Source organism: Oncorhynchus kisutch, linkage group LG2 (assembly GCF_002021735.2).
Source record: "Oncorhynchus kisutch isolate 150728-3 linkage group LG2, Okis_V2, whole genome shotgun sequence".
NCBI lineage: Eukaryota > Metazoa > Chordata > Actinopteri > Salmoniformes > Salmonidae > Oncorhynchus > Oncorhynchus kisutch.
In genome coordinates, this window is record NC_034175.2 from 52446313 (window position 1) to 52472119 (window position 25807).

The following is a 25807-nucleotide window of genomic DNA, read 5'->3' on the forward strand; positions in this document are numbered from 1 at the left end:
CAGAAATCGATCAGCCGGTTCCTGGTTGCTAAAATTCGAATAGTTCGCCTAATTTCAGTGTCAAAACAAGCACTTAGAGAATAATTGTACCATCTAAACTGCTGTGAAATATCTTTTCAGGAACCAAAAATATTGTATTTTCAGCTGTTTGAAGCTTGTGTAAAAAAACTAAAGTTAAAGACGCAAAAACAAAACTTAAAGGGAGCATTGAAATAGCGCACATAGAACAGATCTACAGTGTCTTAGACTTGCTTTCATTGCAAATTACAGATCTATAACTCCCATTTCGATGTGAATTTGGTCAGGTCGGCCAAAAAGTTACATATTGCAGCTTTAAGTATTTCCAATGAACATGTGAATGTGACATTGCTGGATTTGTCATTATATTACACAATGTGCAGAGTTTATATTGTGTGTGTGCAGGAGTCACAATGAATTCACCTTTGTGGCTGTAATTCCCTACACCAGTGTTTTCCAACTTCAGTCCTTAAGTACCCCCAACAACACACATTTTTATTGTAGCCCCAGACAAACTCACATGATTAAACTCATTAAGGGTTGGTCAGGTGTGCTTGTCCGGGGCTGCAACAAAATTGTGTGCTGTTGGGGGTACTCGAGGACCAGAGTAGGGAAGCATGGTGGTATGTGCAAGTCAACATTTCATCCAAAAAAATCATTGGCTTTGTTCACCCTGAAGTGGCTTCAGTTCTGTCCACCTTTATCAGTAGAGTCAAATGTACTTCATGTATTACCAGTTGATTAATGCCAAGTCCATTACATGTTAGAATTTACAATGAATTAGTGGAGGCTGGATGGTTGGATGATCATGGTGACACTCATGTCTGTGTCCCCCCAGATGTGGGTTCAGTGGAGGGGTTGGCGTACCACCGTGCCTGGGACACTCTGTACTGGACCAGCTCAACCACCTCCAGCATCACCAGGCACAGCGTGGACCAAAGTCAGCCCGGTTCCTTTAGCAGAGAGGCTGTGGTCACACTCTCTGAAGACGACCACCCCCATGTCCTCGCCCTGAATGAGTGCCAAAAGTATGTGGTTCTGGTTCTACTCAGTTTCCCAGCCTGGTCATTGTCACAGGAGTTGGCAAGACAGCACAACCATATCTGGGACCAGGCTGGTCTTTTTAATAGTTTGTTGCTAAATTATATCTGAATTTGTATACCACCCTACTGTAGTTCTGTAGCTACTACTTCAGATGCATTATGTCATTCTATGCCTGAGGCTATGGTTGTATGCCTTTGCTCAACAGATATATAAGCTCACAATCATATCGGGTGCATTACAACACAAGACATGCCTCCTTGGACAGAGAGAAATGTATTGCTGTCTTAAGACAATTCCATCTAACAAAGTTCATTTCAGACCTCAGTGGACCTTTTGTTAGAGCAATCAGTATAATTGTACATGACCCATACAGTATGTATTCAGTTCTGTAGAGAAGACTGTATCTCCACGGTGTAGTGAAGGAGAGACATCTAATTGGTTTGACACACTCCCATTTCAAGAAATACTGCCGGCAGTGCTTTCACAATAACTAACAAATGTTCCTGTTATATCCATTAAGAAATAAAAGCACGTCTCAATCTACGGTAATTACACGTCAAGAAGGTTATCGCGGAATGCTGACCCAGAGTTCACTAACTAATTAAACTCTTGATCTTAGTGTGTATGCTTTTAGTTCTTAATTTGGCAAGTTTTCAAACAAACTCCAGAATGCTGCTAATTTGAATTTCATCTGCTATAATAAATTAGCACTCTCTGACATATTCTTACTAGCCCTTATGAATCAATACAGAATTTCAATGTTGTAAACATATTCTACTGTAGGGAGGATCCAGGATAACCATATCGAGGCCTATCTCCAAGTTCAACCTTTGCTAAGAACTTCAAAAGTATTGATTGTTTAACTTTGAAACAATTCCTTGTAGTTTGAATGAGGATATAAGCCCTCTACTTTCAGTGCTCAGTATCGTATCTATAACTGTTGTACACTGCAATACAATTCACAGATTCCTTTTATTTAGCAAAACCTACTTCAGATAGATCTTCCATTTATTTACACTCCCACACGATTGTAATTTGTAATATTCTTAGTAGTCAGCTCAAAGAAATGTAAATACACATTCTGTCTAGCATTCATTGAGTAGCAAAACTGAAACTGAGGCAGCGCCTTATCAGAGATGGGAGCTGCAGTAGCTCCTGCAAGGCGATACTAACACAGCCGACACAAAATAAGGAGCAGATGACAGGTCATGCAGGCCATCATGAGTTATGGGATCACTAGATAACAGGAGTGACACAACCAGATAGAGCAACAGGCAATATAGAACGGCTGCCTATGAATAATTCTTACAGTGATTAGTGTTTATTTTACCCTACAAAGAAAGGCAAGGAGCTTGACAAGTTACAATTGCAGTCCTATTTAAGCCATCATACACTCCCCTGATTCAATTTCAGAGAACATTTGTTTTGTCCTCCTCACTGAGGGGGTGTAAATATGTCTGAGGGAAAATGTGCATAAAGAGATATCGGATCTGGGTTACATCTGTTTGCAGTGAAGGTGGAAATTGCTTTTAGACTTGAGATAAAAGACTAGTAATAGAAAAAAAACATACTTTTACTATCCATCTTTCCTGTTCCCAGTCAACTGACTTCTTTGAGGTGGTTTCTCAAATGTCCATCTAGTTTATAGTAGGTTTTTGAATGTTTATTTCAGCCTGATGTTCTGGACTAACTGGAACGAGCAGCGTCCCAGTATTATGAGGTCCACCCTGGCTGGAAACAACATGAAGGTGATCGTCAGCACAGACATTCTCACTCCTAACGGACTCACCATCGACCACAAAGCTGAGAAGATCTACTTCTCTGATGGAAGTCTGGGGACGATAGAGAGGTGTGATTACGATGGCTCACACAGATATGTGAGTATGACCAACATGAGGATTCCATATGTATGCCGCTCTTAATGCTATCACAGTTACACTATGTTACACCATGGGCTGGATTACGATGCACTTTTAATGGAGATTAAGCATGCTTTTTAGTCCAGGACTAGGTTTAATCTGTGTCCTGGAAAGCAGCCGTAAGTGCTGAACTTAAGTCATACAATGAATGACATCGTGGCATTTTATTAACACATTCTAATGAATGTCCCCTCTTATCATGCATGACATGCTGCAGCTTGTTTGACTTGGTCTGTAGAAAAGACCACAGAATTTAGACGTATTGATTGAATCTCACTAAGGACCAAAAGTATAGGCAGTTCAAAAAGGCAATTACTTCTTGTTGAACCAACATGTGTTCGGACGTTGTCATGGGCCGTAGCTTTCTATGGAGGAGAGAAATTATATTTGAAACATGGTAGACACAAAGGCAATGATTCTCTGCTGAAATGTCAAAGTATTATGTCCCCTTAAACTGAGATGGGACTAATTTTATACCCGTTACATTATCTCCCGTTCCTGTTGAGCCTGATGGCATTTTAGCCATAATACAAATGGACAGCTTCTGTAATACCTCTCAGCATTCTTTTCATATATTATATCTCAAAAGACAGAGTGAATCGTTTACTTAATTATAGAAGTCATTTCCCTTCAAAAGTAAAGGAGCTCAGAAAGAGGGTCGGTCTAAATTTATCCGTGAGAGGTGCCATGCATAATATATTTTCATAGTGGTGAACATCCAGGATATGTATCCCCAGCATGTAAGGGATTACATTATAATTTGGCTCTCCTCTTTGCCGACGGTTTAAATTTGTGCTTGACAAGATCTATGTGACTGAGGACCTTGACCCATCTCAATTTGTTACCCATATGTTTGCAAAAGCAGGGTTGTGCATCACAAAAGTCACATCCTTTGGGTTCCCGCGTTCCCCGCCTGCAGTCTTTCTCCTGCTAATGAAAGCTCACACAGAAGAGCCCTGTGGGGGAGTGCCCATCACTGTCCCAATTAGAATGTGAAAATTAAGCAGAGCTAACGGATTATCAACAGAGCAGTGGTGGGAGGGAGGGAGAGGGAGAGCTTCCTGCCATTATGCGTGATGGTGTGGAGGCGATGCGGGGCGGTATGGGGGCAGGGTGGTGCAGAGTTGTACTGTATGGCTCCTCCAGCCCAGTGATCTGGGAGTGTCATTACAGCCTGACAGCCTAACACTGTGACTGTGTGACACCCCTTTCCCCCCTTCTGCTCTGACAGACATGAGATGAACACAGAGTACAGCAGTGAGCTCTAAAGGCCCACTTGCCCTCCACACTCCACTGTGGCATTTTAAGTGGAGCTGTTGTGCCATTACCCATGCTGACGAAAGCCTAGAGAGCCCGCTTGAGTATGTGATGGGGATAAGATGTTAACACATTCAGGCAGTGAAAAGACAACCTTTTAGGTGTGAAGAGACTGAATACTAATTAAGAACTGGTAGTCAAGGGTGGTAAGCATGTGGCTATATGATCACTGAATATGATTTTCAAGATTTATGACCATCCCAAATCCCAAAATAATGACAATTTTCTGAATTTAATTGGTTTTGAAGAATGTGATGTTTCAATTTAAAATGTAACCTTTTTTTAACTAGGCAAGTCAGTTAAGAAGAAATTCTTATTTGCAATGACGGCGTACTGGATAACAGTGGGCTAACTGCCTTGTTCATGGGCAGAATGACAGATGTTTACCTTGTCAGCCTGGGGATTCAATCCAGCAACCTTTCGGTTACTGGCCCAACGCTCTAACCACTAGGCTACCTGCCCCCCCAAACATGAATTTATTCAGACATTACTAAATTGTGTGACGTTTCATATAAATTGACATACTTATAAACATTATTGAGAGCTTAGATATTTGAGTTTTGCAAGTAATATAGTACTTATGCTGTTATGTTCAATATACTCAGAACATACATATACAGTACCCGTCAAAGGTTTGGACACAACTAGTCATTCAAGGTTTTTTAAAACTATTTTCTACATTGTATAATAATGTGAAGACATCAAAACTATGAAATAACACATATGGAATCATGTAGTAACCAAAAAAGTGTTAAACAAATCAAAATATATTTTAGATATTTTAAAGTAGCCACCCTTTGCCTTGATGACAGCTTTGCACACTCTTGGCATTCCCTCAAACAGATTCCAGATTTCCCAGCAGTTTTGAAGGAGTTCCTACATATGCTGAGCACGTGTTTTGCTGCTCTTCCTTCACTCTGTGATTCAACTCATCCCAAACCATCTCAATTGGGTTGAGGTCGGGTGATTGTGGAGGCCAGATCATCTGATGCAGCACTCCATTACTCATTACTCTTACTTAATCAAATAGCCCGTACACAGCCTGGCAGTGTGCTCGGTCATCGTCCTTTTGAAAAACAAATGATAGTAGTCATTAGTCCCACTAAGGGCAAACCAGATGGGATGGATTATCACTGCAGAATGCTGTGGTTGTCATACTGCTTAAGTGTGCCTTGAATTCTAAATAAATCACAGACCATGTTACCAGCAATGCACCCCCCACACCATCACAACTCCTCCCATCATGGTGGGAACCACACATGCAGATATCATTCGTTCACCTACTCTGCGTCTCACAAAGACACAGCGGTTGGAACCAAAAATCTCAGATTTGTCTCATCAGACCATAGGACAGATTTCCACAGTCTAATGTCCATGTGTCACGATCGTTTGAATGATTGGACCAAGGCGCAGCGTGCGTAGAATTCCACATGTTTAATAAATAAGAAACTCACCAAAAAAAAACAGAAGAAAAACTAAACGTGACGTTCTGTGCTGCTCACAGGCAGCTACACAAAAACAAGATCCCACAAACAACAGGTGGGAAAAGGCTGTCTAACAGGTGGGACAGCTGCCTCTGATTGGGAGCCATGTCAGGCCAACATAGAAAACGAAAAACTAGAATGCCCAGCCTAATCACACCCTGACCTATCCAAATAGAGAAATAAAAAGGCTCTCTAAAGTCAGGGCGTGACACCGGGCTTCTCGTGTTTTTTGGCGCAAGTCTCTTCTAATTTGTGTCCTTTAGTAGTGGTTTCTTTGCTGCAATTCGACCATGAAGGCCTGACTCACGTTGTTTCCTTTGAACAGTTGATGTTGAGATGTGTCTGTTACTAGAACTCTGTGAAGCATTTATTTGGGCTGCAATCTGAGGTGCAATTAACTCTAATGAACTTATCCTCTGCACCAGAGGTAATTCCTTTCCTGTGTCGGTCTTCATGAGAGCCAGTTTCATCATAGCGCTTGATGGTTTTTGCAATAACACTTGATGAAAATGTTCTGTATTGACTGATCTTCATGTCTTAAAGTAATGATGGACTGATCTTGCCATAATATGGATTTGGTCTTTTACCAAATAGGGTTATCTTCTGTATACCACCCCTACCTTGTCACAACACAACTGATTGTCTCAAACGTATTAAGAAGGAAAGAAATTCCACAAATGTACTTTTAACAAAGCACACATGTTCATTGAAATGCATTCCAGATGACTACTTCATGAAGCTGGTTGAGAGAATGCAAACAAGCTGTGGCTACTTTGAAGAATCTGAAATGTCAAATATTTGTTTAACCCCTTTTTGGTTACTATTTCATAGTTTTTTTGGGGTTGTTGTTTTTTTGTGTGAATTTTTACTATCTTGTCCCATCGCTACATGGTTGAAAGCCATGCGTCCTCAGAAACACAACCCAACCAAGCCGCACTGCTTCTTAATACAGCGCGCCTCCAACCCGTAAGCCAGCCGCACCAATGTGTCGGAGGAAACACCCCGTGCACCTGGCGACCTTGTTAGCGCGCACTGCGCCCGGCCCGCCACAGGTGTCGCTAGTGCGCGATGAGACAAGAATATCCCTACCAGCCAAACCCTCCCTAACTCGGACCACACTAGGCCAATTGTGCGGTGCGGCCGGCTGCAACAGAGCCTGGGCGCGAACCCAGAGTCTCTGGTGGCACAGCTAGCAATGCGATGCAGTGCACCACCTGGGAGGCCTGTTATTTCATAGTTTTGATGTCTTCACTATTATTCTACAATGTAGAAAATAGTAAAAATAAAGGAAAACCCTTGAATGAGTAGGTGTTTCAACTTTTGACTGGTACTGTACTTTAATTAGATTCTAAGAGATTTGGAACACAGTAGTATTTAGACCTTGTGTACAAAACTAGCGTCCTCTCTAATTAAATTTATTGTCAATAAGTTCTGTCAAAATCCTTCTGGCTGCCTTGTCGTTTCTCTCTCACTCTCCTGATGGCCAGTTGTTTTCCCTGTAACACGTTGGGCTCCTTTAATCAACACCTGTCCTATTAATCCCTGTATGGTAGCAGGGCTAATGTGATGGTTACAAGCGTGTCCCACTAATGGCTGAGACTACAGAGCTGTAGGAAAGCAGAGTGAGACTCCCGAAGGGAGCCGTCTGTCTGATGTATGCCTGCCTCCCTCTCCACGAGACTGTCATTTACTATGCCAACATCTGGGTTAAGCACTAACCTCGGGGAGGGGTGTGTGTGTGCTTTTCTATACAGGGGTTGATGATGCAGTGATTAATTTCCTAGTGCAATCTGTTTTTCAAACAAAATCAAACAAAAGCATTTGATGTTTAGAAGTAACAGATATGAAGTCTTTGAAAACCATATAATGTGTTTAAGTAGACTACAAGGAGGTAGAGGGTTTAGCTATGACTTTATATTGGCACTGTAGACATATAACATAGCATTTGATGGCTGCCAAGTTCTGAATGCTTTAACTGATGTAACTGCTTTGTAACTTACAGGTCATTGTGAAGTCAGGACCAGGAACGTTCTTTGGCCTGGCTATTTATGGGGAGTTTATCTTTTGGTCAGACTGGGCTCGCAGGGCCGTGCTGAGATCCAACAAGTACACAGGTGGAGAAACAAAGGTACTGCGATCAGACATCCCCCACCAGCCCATGGGAATCATTGCTGTAGCAAACGACACCAACAGCTGTGAGTATTCTCCCTGGAATTACTTATCTCAAAGAGAAAGAGACTGTTTGTGAGTGTTTTATTTGTTTGTGTGAGTGTGTGTAAGCCTGTGCTGTGCATACACGTATATACAGTGCCTTTGGAAAGTGTTCAGAACCCTTGACTTTTTTCACATTTTGTTACGTTACAGCCTATTTTAAAATTGATTAAATTGTTGTTGTTTTTTCTCACCAATCTACATACAATATCCCTTAAGGACAAAGCATGAACAGGTTTTTAGAAATGTTTGGTAATTTATTTAAAAAATATATAAAACTGAAATAGCACATTTAGGTTAGTATTCAGACCCTTTAGTCAGTCCTTGGTTGAAGCACCTTTGGCATCGAGTCTTCATGGGTATGACGCTACAAGCTTGGCATACCTGTATTTGGGGAGTTTCTCCCATTCTTCTCTGCATATCCTCTCAATCTCTGTCAGTTGGATGGGGAGTGTTGCTGCACAGCTATTTTCAGGTCTCTCCAGATATGTTAGATTGGGTTCAAGAACCTTCAGAAACTTGTCCCGAAGCCAATCTTGTTTTGTCTTGGCTGTGTGCTTAGGGTTGTTGTCCTGTTGGAAGGTGAACCTTTGCCCCAGTCTGAGGTCCTGAGTGCTCTGGAGCAGATTTTCATCAAGGTTCTCTCTTGACTTTTCTCTGTTCATCTTTGCCTCGATCCTGACTCGTCTCCCAGTCCCTGCCACTGAAAAACATCCCCACAGCATGATGCTGCCACCACCATTCTTCAACGTAGTGATGGTGTGAGGAAGTGGAGGCTCCTCCTCAGAGGAGGACCATCCTCAGTGAGTTTCACAATTTTATAAATTTTAAAACATTTAAAAGTTATCCTTTTGAGATAAAACTATACTAAATATAATCAAGTCACCAAATAATTTATTAAAACACACTATTTTGCAAAGAAGGTCAGTATCCTCAATAGCACAGTAGGGTAGCATCATGGTGTAGCCAGAGGACAGCTAGCTTCCGTCCGTATCCAATTGATAGTTACAGTCCTGTCCCATCTCTGAAACTGCCGTACAGACTCGGGAGAGGCGAAGGTCGAGAGCCGTGCATCCTCCGAAACACAACCCAGCCAAGCCACACTGCTTTTTGACACAACACCCGCTTAACCCGGAAGCCAGCCGTACCAATGTGTTGGAGGAAGCACCGTACACTTAGCGACCGTGTCAGTGTGCATTGCGCCTGGCCCACCACTGGAGTCGCTAGTGTGCGATGGGACAGGAAAATCCCTGCCAGCCAAACCCTACCCTAACCCGGACAATGTTGGGCCAATAGTGCACCTCCCCATGGGTCTCCCATGACATGTTGTCCACCCTATCAAATGATCAGAGAATGGATCTAGTACTGAAAGAATAAGCTACAGCTAGCTAGCACTACAGTGCACAACATGGTGAGTAGTTGACTCAAAGAGAGAGAAAGAAAAAAGTTGAACCATTTTGAGCAAATTAATTTCTTCCTAACTGAAGGAAAAGCAAGAGAGAAAGAGAGAGATTTTGTCATAATTTCTTTTCCATTTCACTTACTTAGCTAGCAAATGCAGCTAGCTAGTTTAGCCTACTGAAACACCCTGCTCAAACAGAGGGATGCTATGTTAGCTAGTTGACTATGGCTATCGAACACTGGAACTCTTCCATGTCAAGGTAAGCTTTTGGTTTTACTAATTTATTGCCACCGGGGCCCGCCGGAGTAACTGCGTACACTGTAACGTTACTGCATGATAGTAGCGTGTTTACTAACCCGTTAATACTATCAGCTATGCTGACTATGATGTTACTTTAGCTAATATGGTGACAACGATGTAGGCTGTGTGTAGCGGTTTGGTTTGGAAAGGTTTTTTCGCCTGGTCACATACAGCTGATATGTTGTGCATTGAAGTCCACAAGCAAGGGAAGAGGTGAAAGGAGGGGAGCGCATAATGGAGATGCGAGAAGGAATACAACGTGGCTGCTATGAAACTGAGAACTGTGTTTACAGGTCTATTCATTCTATTGATTTTGTTAAAAAACATTTCTTAAACGGAAGCAAATGGAAGAAATCAGGGATAGACATACCTCAATTTGTACGATATATCTTGTTTGCAACTAATGATTAAACCCACTATCAGCTAAATGCAGGCAAGAGTGTGCAAGGCGGTATTGAATGTTTCTGTCTGTCCATGTGTCACTGTCTGTCACATCAAATTTGTCTCTCGACCTGTGTGCACCTACATTGTAAACTTTCATTCATAGGCTAGGTTGTAGCAACCTCATGATGGGTATATGGAAAATGTGAGTATTACGTAGCAACCTAAACCTATCGCTGTTACATTTATCTGGGTGAATGGAATGTGAATGACAGTCATCCAATATGCTGTAAAATAAACAAGGCCATCTTCTTGAAAAATAATCGTCCTCCCTCATCTGAAACAGCACTGACCGCCACTGGTGCCAGGTTCAACTGCCACTCCTCCAGAGTTCAATCTTGGTTTTGTCAGAACAGAGAATCTTGTTTCTCATGGTCTGAGTGTCTTTAGGTGCATTTTGGCAAACTCCAAGAGGGCTGTCATGTGACTTTTACAGAGGAGTGGCTTCCATCTGGCCACTCTACCATAAAGGCCTGATTGGTGTAGTGCTTCAGAGATGGTTGTCCTTCTGGAAAGTTCTCCCATCTCTACAGAGGAACTATGGAGTTCTGTCAGAGTGACCATCAGGTTCTTGGTCACCTACCTGACCAAGGCCCTTCTCCCCTGATTGCTCAGTTTGGTTGAGCAACCAGCTCTTGGAAGAGTCTTGGAGGGTCCAAACTTCTTCCATTTAAGAATGATGGAGGCAACTGTGTTCTTGGGGACCTTCAATGCTCCCGAAATGTTTTCGTAACCTTCCCAAGATCTGTGCCTTGACACAATACTGTCTCGGTCCTCTCTGGACAATTCCTTTGACCTCATGGCTTGGTTTTTGCTTTGACATGCACTGTCAACTGACCTTATATAGACAGGTGTGTGCCTTTCCAAATCATGTCCAATCAATTGAACTTTCCACAGGTGAACTCCAATCAATTTGTAGAAACATCTCAAGGATGATCAATGGAAACAGGATGAACCGGAGCTCAATTTCGAGTCTCATAGCAAAGGGGCCGAATAATTATGTAAATACGTTTTTTCTTTTTTATATACATTAGTTAAAATTTCTAAAAAGCTGTTTTCGCTTTGCCATTATAGGGTATTGTGTGTAGATTTATTTAATCCATTTTAGAATAAGGCTGTAATAAAATGTGGAAAAAGTCATCGGGTCTGAATACTTTCCGAAGGCACTGTAATTGCTGAATAATAGGACATGTGGGAGATAAGAATATATCTATTAGTGTGAACAATGTTTGTTGGTGTTTTTAGCTGTCATTGATAGATATGTGGACTAGATAGATTTGCTTGCATTTGTTTGTTTAATTTAGTTTGGGTGTCTTCTCTTTGCTATAGTTCTCCACTTAAACAAGTCACAGCAGTGTATTTATCTACCAGGGCTCCTTATAAATTACGATGGTCTTATTTAGCTGGGAAGAAACTAAACCTGGCAACTTAATGAATAAAAACGTATCCTTGAGATGAAGAGGAGGGCTCTGAAGTGTTGCATATGTAAGAACTAGGACATTGGGAAAAGGACTTAAGGGCGTCCCAACGGCTTGACTCCCTCTGTGAGGATGCTGAGAGGGACTTTTCCTTTTTTCATCATCACAAATGATCGCAGACATCACCCTCTGACCTCTCCGTCTTGCCAAAGGGATGAGTAACACCTTGCAACGTTAAAGGAAAGAATACTGCTCTTTATTTCAAATGCCACTTAGCAGATACTTTTATCCAAAGTGACTTACAGTACAGTTAATGCATACATTTGTTGTACATGTATGGGATCCCTGCGTGGATTGTACCTACACGATTGTTACTGTCACACTCTCACATGTACCAGCTGACCCCTGTTGTTCTCACCATAGTTTTCACTTCCTGGTTGTGAAATGTAAATTAAATGGTAGAATCTCAATCGCATACTCCTCGCACCCTCTCTCCTTGCCTCATTTTCAAAAACCATTCTGGGGGAGGAACCCCTGGCTTTCTCATCCAATGGTTTTGAGAAGGAGGCGAGGAGAGAGGATGCAATGTGTATGCAATTGAGATTCTTCCAATGTCTTCTTATCTTCATTAGTCTTCCTGTCTGTCTGTCTTTCTTGTCCCTCTGTAATCAGATGACTCCAACCTGAACCTGGGGGCTCTAGGAGCACTTCCAGGGGCTTGCTGATCCATCACACACACACACACACACACACATACACACACGCATCCCTTACACAGACACTGATGCGTGAATGGGTTTGAGGGAAGGGAAGGAAAGCTATGGTTCATTTGTCATGTATCTCTCCGGTGAGCGCTTGTGATGCTGGCACTTTATCGTTTCCCTTCTCTCTGCATCCCTTGCTCTTTCTTTATCAGGGAGGATGAGACCATACCTGCTTGTTCCTGTCACACTGACTGAGCTAATGCATCTTTTATGGTGGGCTGGTGGGAGCTGGGTGTTGTGACCGTTGGTGTTGAAATAAACTCTATGCTATTTGAGATTTAGCCCTTAATAAACTGGTGAAGTTTAGTTTATTGGTCTCTCAGCATTATTAAAGGTTCCTATAAACAGTTGATATTCAACATTCGGAATGGCTTTGACGTTACAATATACTGTAATAATTGCAACCTCACTTTGTCTTTTTGCCTTCTGTTATGTCTATAGCATCTGTTGTTGGTCTCTTGTTATGTCTATAATATCTCTGGTTGGCTGTGTGTTTTACAGGTGAGCTGTCCCCATGTAGAGTCAATAACGGTGGCTGTGGTGACCTGTGTCTGTTGACCCCAGATGGAAGAGTCAACTGTAGTTGTCGGGGAGCACGTGTCTTATTAGATGACAACAAATGCATTTGTAAGCCATGACGTTTTGCCTTTTTAAACAGTCATACATTCAATAACCTTGCAATTCTTACAACAAATATAATGTAGTTCATTGCTCTAGATTTTCAGATTGACAAAAAAAAAATTCTGAGAGAAATGTTCCCTCTTTAGTTATTGTCTATACACTTTTATTCACTGGCAACGACAGGCCGTTTTAGGCAGTTGTACTACTTTAACAACTGAACAACTTACTTTAGGTGGAGAATACACACTGACTATATCAAACAAAGGGAACACCTTCCTAATATTGAGTTGCACTGCCCCACACCTTTGCCCTCAGAACAGCCTCAATTTGTCGGGGCATGTAGTCTACAAGATGTCGAAAGTGTTCCACGGGGATGCTGGCCCATGTTGACTCCAATGCTTCCCACAGTTGTGTCAAGTTGACTGGATCTCCTTTGGGTGGTGGACCATTCTGGATACACATGGGAAATTGCAGAGTTGCAGTTCTTGACACAAACCGGTGGGCCTGGAACCTACTACCATACCCTGTTCAAAAGCACATAAATATTTTGTCTTCCCCATTCACCCTCTGAATGGCACACATACACAATCCATGCCTCAATTGTCTCCAAGCTTAGAAATCCTTCCTTAACCTGTCTCCTCCCCTTCATCTATACTGATTGATGTGGATTTAACAAGTGGCATCAATAAGGGATCATAGCTTTCACCTGGATTCAACTGGTCAGTCTGTCATGTTTTGTATACTCAGTGTACAGTGTATGTACTTTTACAGCTAAGCTTAGTGCAGCTTCTGAAAACTAAAGCCATTATGGTGAGAGAATAAATCAACATTTGACTTGACTAAGCTAATTAAACAAGTTATCTACTTTTACAGCAGAGAATTCCTCCTGCAACATCCACACAGAGTTTGAATGCGGAAACGGCGAGTGCATCAACTATCAGTTCACGTGTGATGGAGTAGCTCACTGCAAAGACAAGTCAGATGAGAAAATGCAATATTGTGGTAAGCAATTGATCTTACTATATATTGTCATAGGCCCTCGACTCGGTCTTAGGAGAACCTGTGCCAATATATCCTCCAAACACAGGCTTCTTGTGCATTATCACTTAACTACATGCTAACAAGATAGCCTGGTCAAATACTATGTGCTGTAACCATCCATATGGCATGACAACAATAGCAGGGTTGGCTACAACATGGCCTGATCACTGACACCGATGAGACAGCCTATAGGGAAGAGGTCAGAGACCTGGCAGTGTGGTGCCAGGATAACAACCTCTCCCTCAAAGCGAGCAAGACAAAGGAGATGATCTTGGACTACAGGAAAAGGAGGGCCGAACAGGCGACCATTAACATCGATGGGGCTGTAGTGGAGTGGGCGAGAGTTTCAAGTTCCTCTGTGTCAACATCACTAAGGAGCTATCATGGTCCAAACACACCAAGACAGTTGTGAAGAGGGCACGACAACACCTTTTCAAATCAAATGTATTTATATAGCCCTTCGTACATCAGCTGATATCTCAAAGTGCTGTACAGAAACCCAGCCTAAAACCCCAAACAGCAAGCAATGCAGGTGTTGAAGCACGTTGGCTAGGAAAAACTCCCTAGAAAGGCCAAAACCTAGGAAGAAACCTAGAGAGGAACCAGGCTATGAGGGGTGGCCAGTCCTCTTCTGGCTGTGCCGGGTGGAGATTGTAACAGAACATGGCCAAGATGTTCAAATGTTCATAAATGACCAGCATGGTCAAATAATAGGTCTGGGACAGGTAGCACGTCCGGTGAACAGGTTTTCCTCCTCAGGAGACTGAAAAGATTTGGCATGGGTCCCCATATCCTCAAAAAGTTATACAGCTGCACCATCGAGGGCATCCTGAACGGTTGCATCACTGCCTGGTATGGCAACTGCTCGGCATCCACCATTAAGGCACTACAGAGGGATCATAGCTATGTACGGCCCAATGCATCACTGGGGCAGAGCTTCCTACCATCCATGACCCAAGTCATAGACTCTTCTCTCTGCTACCACACGACAAGTGTTACCGAAGCGTCAAGACTCGGTCCAAAAGGTTCCTTAACAGCTTCTACCCCCAAGCTATAAGACTGCTGAACAGTTAATCAAATGACCAACCGGACTATTTACATTGACCCCCCACCCCCTACTCGCTGTTTATTATCTATGAATAGCCACTACCCCAACCTACAGTACATGTACAAATGACCTCGACTAACTTGTACCACCAACCATTGACTCCGTACCGGTACCCCCTGCATATAGCCACATTATTGTTATGTAATTTTATTGTGTTTTTATTCAATATTTTACTTTAGTTTATTTAGTAAATGTTTTCTTAACTCTATTTCTTGAACTGCATTGTTGGTTAAGGGCTTGTAAGTAAGCATTTCACGGTAAGGTTGCTGTTGTATTGAGCGCATGTGACAAATAAAATTTGATTTATGGTTGTCGTTATGATTTATGGTTGTTGTTATGACCATACACTCTTAGATTTTTTTTAAATGTTGATTAATTTATTCATACAATTTCATCCTTCCACAAGATATAGTCCCAACACAAATCTAGGGCTGCTACCCAAGTTGACTGGTCGTTCGTTCCATCGGTTCGGTTGCCGGTGACGTGACCCAGTCATTGAGTCTTTCTATTCTGTATCTATGGACGCGACCCAGTCATTCGATCTAAATGTTCTATTGCTATACTGGCTGACCGTTCTTATCCCTTGCTTGCTTGCTAGCCAATTACAGCTAGAAAAAAGGGTTCCAAAAGGGTTCTTCATCTGTCCTCATAGGCAAAAATGTTTTTGTTCCAGGGAGAACTCTTTTGGGTGCATTTTGAACCCACTGTGGAATGGTTCCTACATGGAACCCAAATGTATTCTACCTGGAAACAAAATGATTCTACCTGGAACCAAAAAGGGTTCTTTAAAGGGTTATCCTATGGGGACAGCAGAAGAACCATTATAGGTTCTAGATAGACCCTCTTTTTTTCTAAGAGTGTAGAAGAATTGGCTAGAGCACATACAGTGTGGGACTCTGCCAGTTGTAGTCTAGAGGACGTCATGTGAAGAAAGTGACAGTAGCCCAAGGACTACCATTAGCATTTCCTTTCAAAGTGAACCTATTTTGTTTTGTCATTTCGCCAGACAACAGGATTTGTAGGAGAGGCTTCAGGGCATGCTACAACCAGCGCTGTGTGGCCAACAGTCGTTTTTGCGATGGGGTCGATGACTGTGGGGATAACTCAGACGAGGCCTTCTGTAACAGTGAGTATGGATAGACTGCTTAATCTCCCAGTCAATCCTGATACCTCAGAAGGCAGGTCCCTCTCTGCTTACGTGGGTGGGTGCGTGTGTGTGTGTGCAGCACTGCAGGCTCCACACTGGGCTAAGCCCATCTCTTTAATGAGCCCCAACATCACATACCAAGGATACCACATACCACATACATACCACTCCTCAGAGACAGAAGGGGAGGATGTTAGGCACAACATGTTCAGAAAATTATCATTAAAGTGGCTCACTCTTCGTGTTGTCATTTTCGTCATCATTTTCTACAAAATGATAAGTAATCATGCAAAGATGGCCCCTAATCTCCAATATTTATAATTGCTATTCAAATCAAGTGGTATTCAAAATCCAATTAGCTATTATGTTTGCTATTTTTTTTAATTTTGTTTCTGGGGCTGTGATTCAGCAGTTGGCCCAGAGGAAAACAAACCTAGCACTGTTTAGCAGGAACTTAATGTTCTTTAAACCTGAAACAAGACAATTAAGAGAGTCTGTGAGGCAGCAGTTCTCTAAAGATGGATGAAGCTTTCCAGGACTGTGAAATCAGGCACATCTAGCTGTAATGTGTCTCAACGCATACAGTCGGTTCAGTTATTAATGGTAAATAATCAACAATACCCCTGTTAAAACATGTAATTATATGCATCTAAATGAATAGACCAAAGTAAATTGAGCAAGAAAAACCCTTCTCTTCACTAGATCTATCAAAGATAATGTCTTAGTATCTAATGTGCAGTGGTTAATTAGTAAGGCTCATAATAACAGACCATAAATGGCTTTCCCATAAACTAAATGATCATAAATAAATCCTGAAATTATCATGTTTTTAGATGACTCGTGTTTTTTTTTTTATTTGCTTTGAACTCATTCGCGTGCACACACACACACACACACACACACACACACACACACACACACACACACACACACACACACACACACACACACACACACACACACACACACACACACACACACACACACACACACACACACACACACATATATATATACCCCTGACATCCTCCCTATCCTAGATATTCTCCCTGAACCTGATGATAAACACTACTGAGTCATCTACCTGGTTCACACTATTAAGTGCTCTCTACCTCCCTGATGATTTAGCATCGGGCCTTTTTGAAGTGTTAATTTCCCTTTCCCACTATCCTCTCAGATGTCACGTGCGTGTCGTCTGAATCATCCTGCCAAGATGGGAGCTGTATCACCGGCTCAGCCTGGTGTAACCAGGTCATTGACTGTGCTGATGCCTCAGATGAAAAGAACTGCAGTAAGTTAAGCCTTGTCAAGGTGTGGTGTGTGATGATCCAAAAAAGTGTTCGTTTGCAAACATGGTAGCCTGCTATCACCATTGATGGATCACTTGGGTTCAGTCATCCAGCATAATCCAGACTATATTTACAGTCTTATTACACAGGTAAAAGAGCAACTTAATGTACAGTGTTAACTTGACTTTACCTGTTTATACCTTATCCATCCAAAGTGTTAGCGACAGTTTGCGGATTTGTAGTAGCTAATGTTTTTGTGTAGACCACACAGACTGCTCTGACTTCTACAAACTGGGGGTAAAAGAGAGAGTCTTCATTAGCTGTAACTCCACCTCACTGTGTATCCACCCCTCCTGGATCTGTGACGGAGCCAACGACTGTGGAGATTACGCAGATGAGACCAACTGCCAGAGTGAGTCTCTCCTCTTCTCTCCTCTCCTCTCCTCTCGTCATGTCATGTCTCCTCTCATCACTTCTCTCGTCTCGTGTCCTCTCCTCCTCTCTCCATGCTCTCTGCTTAGGGAAGACAGATTGAGGAAGTTCGCTTCAATTAGAGAAGAGTTAGAGAAAATCATAAAACATAAATATGATTTTCTGAAGTGATTAGTCGAGACAGAATCAGGGATTCGCAGAGAGTTTAGGGAAAAGATAATGACCTGAATCATTACTGAATCACCACTGAATCACCTCTAACAACCAGATGACTATTCCCTTCCATTGTTGTCTGCCCTAGTTTCCCACGGGCAGAAATGTGAAGAGGGCCATTTCGCCTGCCCAAGCGGTAACTGCATCTCCAGTGTGTGGCTGTGTGATGGACAGAAGGACTGTGAGGATGGGGCAGATGAATTTCAGTGTGGTAAGGCTTTGCTATGTTGATGGTCCATTACATTACAAAGAGTTTCTAAGACAGCTTGTCTGAATGACTTAAAGACAGCTATTGAAGCCACAAATCCAGTGTATTAATATGGACAGAAAGACTGTGCTGACTTGGCCGATGAAGTTTAGTTCAGTAAGGGCGTGCTATGTTTATAAGACCATGTGAGTAGCGACATTACATTTCACTACAAAGAGACCATCTATTATTGGGCTTGTCTGAGTGACTTCTAGACAACCACAGGAAGCCACAAATCCAGTGTTAGTCATGACAAATCAGTAATGATTAGAGTTAATTGTACAGTACGTCACAGAGCCATGTCTCTTCAACACATTCTATTGTGCATCCTCATTGTGTGTTTAATTGCATTTCCAGGCTGTCTGCTAACCTACTGGGTGTTGTAGAGAGAGTTTATCTCCAGCCTCGATATTCAAATATAGCCACTTAAAAAGGACACAGTGTGTTTTTCTTTCCTGGCTTTGAATTAGCATAGTCTACCTTTGTGTGTAACTATTCATTAATTAGCCATCAGTCGTTATGAGTTGTTATCAGAGATGGAAACATGTGCGTTCACTGAAAAGTGACTGATATCTGAAAGGATCACATGGAATGTTCCTTTCACATGGAACCCTTTTACCAACTCTCACCAGGGAAGACAAGAACACTTCTAGCCCACCTCTATGATCATCTTTAATGAATGCATAACTTACCATGACAAAGTAAAGGACTTTCCAATTAGATAGCTAGAGCATAACTGAGTCATGGTCTGGGTAAATATGCTATCAAACCAATTACTTATTCATGTACACCAAACATGTCATTGCTTCTGTCATCAAAGTGAAGAAAAAGGATCTTCCAAGAGCGTTTGAGTGCCACTGAGGTGTTAATACATATGCTCAACTCACCTCTGTCAGAGTTAGGCTTCAGATTAACAAATGCACTGAACTACTGAGGAATTCATTCATTTTGATACAATGGCCCACACAAATAACACTGTCATATGTGTTAACTGTCTTGAAGAGAAAGATCATGCTTGTTTGTTGAAGTGAAATAAATTACAGTAAATTGTCTAAATCAAGGGAAGAATACGGTTTGGTAATTGTATTTAATGAATTACATGTTAACTGGGTGACTCATAGGATACCATTTCATCTAACATGATTCTGTGTACCATCAAAGGAGTGAAGAACATGTTCCCATTCATTTAGTTAAGTGCTTCATTATTGTTTGAATTTATTTGGTATCGAGAATCAAAAATGTACCGTAGCTCCTTTCAAAGCTGAGCAGAATGATGCTGCTGTCTGAATGGCATTCAGTCTGTTAGATGTTTAGATTTGGCATTCCCAGGACAAATAGAAGATATTCCAATTTCGCTAAGTTAATTACCATATAAAAAGCCAATGATATTGATAAATTACAGTAAAGGAAAACAGTTTGAAGAAAATGTCATTTTCACTGGTAATCCAAAATCTCACAACTGATTAGATGAAATACTTATCATTGTAAAACGTCTGATGAGCTTTCTCAGTACAGTGAAATACCATGGAAGCCTAAGATATGAGATATGAGCATCTCTTCTAAACTGAATGGACCTTTGCGAGACTGGGAGAGACAGAGGCACTGGATCTAGGCCCCCAAGGGAGGGTGGTTCTGTGAAGTTAAATGCCCCAATATGAAGATATTTGTGCCTATCTGTATCTCCATCTGTGATTATCCTGTTCAACAGTATAAGACTTATTTTTGATTTACAGCATGTAAATCAGTGTGACCTTGATAGGAAAAGCATATATGATCTATGAATAGACACCAGACTTGGGTTCATGACATGCATATATACTTATTTTCAAATAATGTGGCAAATCAGCAACTTATTTCAAAATACATTATTTAATATACCTCTAGGACCGAACGGACCTAGGTTCAAATGCATGGAGTATTGAAATAATTTAATTTTTCTGGGTATTTTAGTATTTTCAAATACATGCCAATACTTACCAAGTGTATTTCCAAATACATCGCAATATTCAACTACTTGTCTTTTCAAAGAATTTGTGTGCAATTTGTATGTTACGAATTTGTTACACACTTGTTACGATTTTGTTCTGGATAAATTACTAAAATGTCATTATTTCAGTAGGGAGTACATTCTCAAATCATAGACCCTTTTGGCAATATTTGTTATTCTTCACATTTTTGCATTATGCAAACCTCCAGCCATTTGATTTAGAAAATAAAAACTTAAATGTAAATGGGGTTTTTTCTTTTCACATTTGTAACCAGTCGGCTCTCCTTAAAACCCCTACAGATGTTTTATACTAAAAACTGACGAAGAGAAAGCACAACGTCTTCTAATTGGCTCCAAGGCCAATAACCCTCTCTGAAAATAGAAAGGCTAAGGGGCAAATGAGAAAAGTGTGCTTTGATTGAAAAGAACTAGATGACTTCTACTACAGTGTGTTGTTTTTGTCTTTTTTTTCTTTCACTTAAGTGTTTAGATTTATGGTGTTGGGAATGTGCTGTTTCTCCCCTAGACTCCTCTTGCCTGTGGAACCAGTTTGCCTGCTCTAAGAACAAGTGCATCGCCAAGCAGTGGCTGTGTGATGGAGAGAACGACTGTGAGGACGGACTGGATGAGAGTGTGCAGATCTGTGGTAAGTACCCACGGTCATGGGCAATAGTTTGGGTGAAGGCAACATGTATCTCAAACATGCGGGTTGAGACCAGTCTGACAACCTGATTGCAACATTGTAGAACATTGTTTCGAGACCAGTTGTAGACCTTTGAGTTTTAAACTAGGCTATTGAAATTATGCACAGAAATGAAATTAAAGAGATTAAAAATACTTTGACGACGTGGTGAGGGAAAATTGATTTTTCATCATTATGACCAAGAGGCAGAGCAATTTCACAGCATAAATGAGATGTTACAATAATTAATTTCTCCATAAACAGAAAATATCATACAACAATAAATAGAAAATGTTTGCTGGGAACAGTGGTATAATTGGATTGTAATAGAAATGTCAAGGCAATATTAATGAAATAGCCCTAAACCTTTCCCTACACTATTGCAATCGAAAGAAAGAAAGTACATTTTAACCAGACAAGCATTATTGAGCAAATGTACTTCAGTTTATTTTCACAGAATGAGGATTTTCATTAATTGCTTTGTATTGTCTCTGAGGCCACATAAAACGTAACAGATCTTATACGATATAGGCCTATGCTTGAATGTAAGTGGAAAGAAGGGAATGGATATTATAATATATCCATTCTACTTTTTAACTCACCGTTGTCTTAGGATATAGTTCAGCTTCAGTACATTATGCAGTTTGCTTGACCTTTCCCCTCTTTCCCCCTATTTGCCCCCTCAGGTTTGGTGACATGTGCTCCAGGGTTATTCAGCTGCCCTGGGTCCTATGCCTGTGTCCCCAAACACTGGCTCTGTGACGGTGAGAGAGACTGTCCTGATGGCAGTGACGAACTGGCTGCAGCTGGATGTGGTAAGTTTGCAATGGCCCCCCATATAAATTTTAGATAGAGCCACAGACAACACTATCTTTACTATCTGTTAGATGACAACAAAAGATCACTCCATGTCAATGTTGATTGGGTAACACTTGACATTGTTTTCCCTATTACTATGTACTATAGCTACACAGTAATAACTGTAGTAAAAGCATAGTAGTTAAATGGGTAATTGTGTGTAATTACATGTTAATAAGGTTGTAGCAATCAGTTATTACACAATTGGAACAAGGAATGTGTAATTACACATCCACTTGCTGAAGTGTTTTTCCACATGTTTAATTACTGATGTCATTACATATATACTTGTTCCACTATGTAAGTAATGTTTTGTAATAACACATTTCAAAGTCACGTGCGAATACCATGTTAATAACTCAACCCAAAATCTGTCCTTGTTACATGTAACTACAAGGTGCCAAAACCATCAAATCCACATGTAATACCAGGATTAATAAATAGGCTAGGACCTGGTAACACCATTCTGTATACATCTGGCCCTTCTTTGGACACTGTGCTAACAAATCTCCAAATCTCCTTCCATGGCCTCCAACTGCTTTTAAATGCTAGTAAAAACTAAATGCATGCTCTTCAACCAATTGCTGCCCACACCCTCCCACTCGACTAGCATCACTGCTCTGGACGGTTCTGACCTGGAATATGTGGACAACTACAAATACCTAGGTGTCTAGTTAGACTGTAAACTCTCCTTCCAGACTCACAGTAAGCATCTCCAATCCAAAATTAAATCTAGAATCGGCTTCCTATTTCGCAAAACAAAGCCTCCTTTACTCATGCTGCTAAACATACCCCCATAAAAAACGGACTATCCTACCGATCCTTTACTTCGGCGATGTCATTTACAAAATAGCCCCCAACACTCAGCAAACTGGATGTGGTCTATCACAGTGCCATCCGCTTTATCACCAAAGCCCCATATACTACCCACCACTGCAACCTATATGCTCTCGTTGGCTGGCCCTGACTACATATCCATCGCCAAACCCACTGGCTCCAGGTCATCTATAAGTCTTTGCTAGGTAATTCCCCACCTTATCTCAGCTCACTGGTCACCATAGCAACACCCACCCGTAGCACGCGCTCCAGCAGGTACAGTTGAAGTCGGAAGTTTACATACACTTAGGTTGGAGTCATTTAAACTCGTTTTTCAACCACTCAACAAATTTCTTGTTAACAAACTATAGTTTTGGCAAGTCGATTAGGACATCTACTTTGTGCATGACACAAGTCATTTTTCCAACAATTGTTTATAGATTATTTCAGTTATAATTCACTGTATCACAATTCCAGTGGGTCAGAAGTTTACATACACTAAGTTGACTGTGCCTTTAAACAGCTTGGAAAATTCCAGAAAATGATGCCATGGCTTTAGAAGCTTCTGTTAGGCTAATTGACATCATTTGAGTCAATTGGAGGTGTACCTGTGGATGTGTTTCAAGGCCTACCTTCAAACTCAGTGCCTCTTTGCTTGACATCATGGGAAAATCAAACCAAATCAGCCAAGACCTCAGAAATAAAATTGTAGACCTCCACAAGTCTGGTACATCCTTGGGAGCAATTTTCAAATGCCTGAAGGTACCACGTTCATCGGTACAAACAATAGTACGCAAATATAAATACCATGGGACCATGCAGCCGTCATACGGCTCAGGAAGGAGATGCGTTCTGTCTCCTAGAGATGAACGTACTTTGGTGTGAAAAGTGCAAATCAATCCCAGAACAACAGCAAAGGACCTTGTGAAGATGCTGGAGGAAACAGGTACAAAATTATCTATATCCACAGTAAAATGAGTCCTATATTGACATAACCTGAAAGGCCACTCAGCAAGGAAGAAACCACCGCTTCAAAACCGCCATAAAAAAGCCAGACTACGGTTTGCAACTGCACATGGTGACAAAGATCGTACTTTTTGGAGAAATGTCCTCTGGTCTGATGAAACAAAAATATGTTTGACCATAATGACCATTGTTATGTTTGGAGGAAAAAAGGGGAGGCTTGCAAGCATACTTCCAAAGTTGTGGCAAAATGGCTTAAGGACAACAAAGTCAAGGTATTGGAGTGGCCATCGCAAAGCCCTGACCTCAATCCTATAGAAAATTTGTGGGCAGAACTGAAAAAGCGTGTGCGTCTGAAAAAGCGTGAGCGAGCAAGATCCTAACTGACCTAAGACAGGGAATTTTTACTAGGATTAGATTTCAGGAATTGTGAAAAACTGAGTTTAAATGTATTTGGCTACGGTGTATGTAAACTTCCGACTTCAACTCTATATTGCACTGGTCATCCCCAAAGCCAATACTTAATTTGCCCGCCTTTCCTTCCAGTTCTCTGCTGCCAATGACTGGAACGAATTGCAAAAATCTCTGAAGCTGGAGTCTTATACCTCCCTCTCTAACTTTCTGCATCAGCTGTCAGAGCAGCTTACCGATCACTGTACCTATACACAGCCAATCTGTAAATAGCACACCCATATTATTACTTACCCTTTTACTCTTTTTTTGCACCCCAGTATCTCTACTTGCACATCATCATCTGCATATCTATCACTCCAGTATTAATGCTAAATTGTAATTATTTTCGCCTCAATGGCCTGTTTATTGCATACCTGCCTACTCTTCTACATTTGCACACACTGTACATAGATCTTTCTATTTTTTTTTTCTATTGTGTTATTGACTGTACGTTTGTTTATGTGTAACTCTGTGTTGTTGTTTTTGTTACACTGCTTTGCTTTATCTTGGCCAGGTAGCAGTTGTAAATGAGAACTTGTTCTCAACTGGCCTACCTGGTTAAATAAAGGTGAAATAAAACACAATAAAAAAAAAAACTATTGTAACAAGGCACACCGTGTCATTAACTGCTGGTCATTTTCAATAAGTGTATTTCTATTGTTACAATCTCTGTTTGAAGCTGGTGTACTAAACCGACAGTAAAAGATGCAAAAATGAAAGTAAAGACCGGGAAGCATAGAAATTGCGCACATATTTTAGACTTGCTTTCAATGAGAATGACAGATATGTAACTCACATTTCTATGTGCATTTGGTGTGGTTGCCCAAAAAGTTACATAATGCAGCTTTAATGTAAAGTGAAGTGACATTTTTTTCAATTAATTTGTACTTACAATGTAACAACCTTTGCAAACAACAGGCTAACCAGGAGAAAATAAGGAGACAGGAGAATATTTTTATCTTTAATGGATTTGACAAACCATTCAAATTCAATTCCCCATATCAGAATCAATGGAATAACTATTTTAGTTAGCTTTACCACTCTGTGTTAGTATGTTTTACTAACTAGGATTTCTACATTATTCACTAAAGGAGAGTGTGAGAGGTCAGTGTGATGTCACTACCTGGCGTTCCTCTGGCGTCTTGTTTTCCTTCTTTTGCATGTGCAAACATACAATGTCAGTCACTAAATAGTGGACAAAAAAGTTTAACAAAATATGAATGAGTTTTTGTTTTTTTAGGATTTTGGAGAAGTTAGAGTTCACCAGCAATAAAAATGAAAGTGATAAGAAAATACCTCCTCCACCTCCACCCCACTTCCTCCAGTGCTGACTCCATATTGTTGAGCATATGCATTGTGATCCCACATCTCTAGAGTGATGTTGACTCGTAATGTAACCCTTCAACATTGTTTCTCACCCACCCCCAGCACCCAACAACACATGTGATGACAACTCCTTCCGTTGCCACAACAAAGCCTGCATCCCCCTGCGTTTTGTCTGTGATCATGACGATGACTGTGGAGATGGATCTGACGAGTCACTTGAATGTGGCAAGTAGATTTGTTGCTTTCTCTTCATTACCACAGAGTAATAACTGAGTAATAACATTGTATTACATTATAACAGAGTTA

General features: G+C 41.2%; 1 protein-coding gene across 1 annotated transcript in view; it reads left to right on the forward strand.

The window, feature by feature from the left end:
• The window catches only part of lrp1bb (low density lipoprotein receptor-related protein 1Bb), a 297890-nt gene that overhangs the window by 204008 nt on the left and 68075 nt on the right, over nt 1–25807 (forward strand). Inside the window, exons 42-53 of the mRNA XM_031802153.1 lie at nt 857–1046; nt 2735–2939; nt 7785–7977; nt 12820–12945; nt 13813–13941; nt 16095–16214; nt 17413–17526; nt 17787–17936; nt 18258–18380; nt 20930–21049; nt 21772–21900; nt 25604–25726. Of these exons, the coding sequence (XP_031658013.1) occupies nt 857–1046; nt 2735–2939; nt 7785–7977; nt 12820–12945; nt 13813–13941; nt 16095–16214; nt 17413–17526; nt 17787–17936; nt 18258–18380; nt 20930–21049; nt 21772–21900; nt 25604–25726 (1722 nt within the window). The remainder of the gene's footprint in view (nt 1–856; nt 1047–2734; nt 2940–7784; nt 7978–12819; nt 12946–13812; nt 13942–16094; nt 16215–17412; nt 17527–17786; nt 17937–18257; nt 18381–20929; nt 21050–21771; nt 21901–25603; nt 25727–25807) is intronic.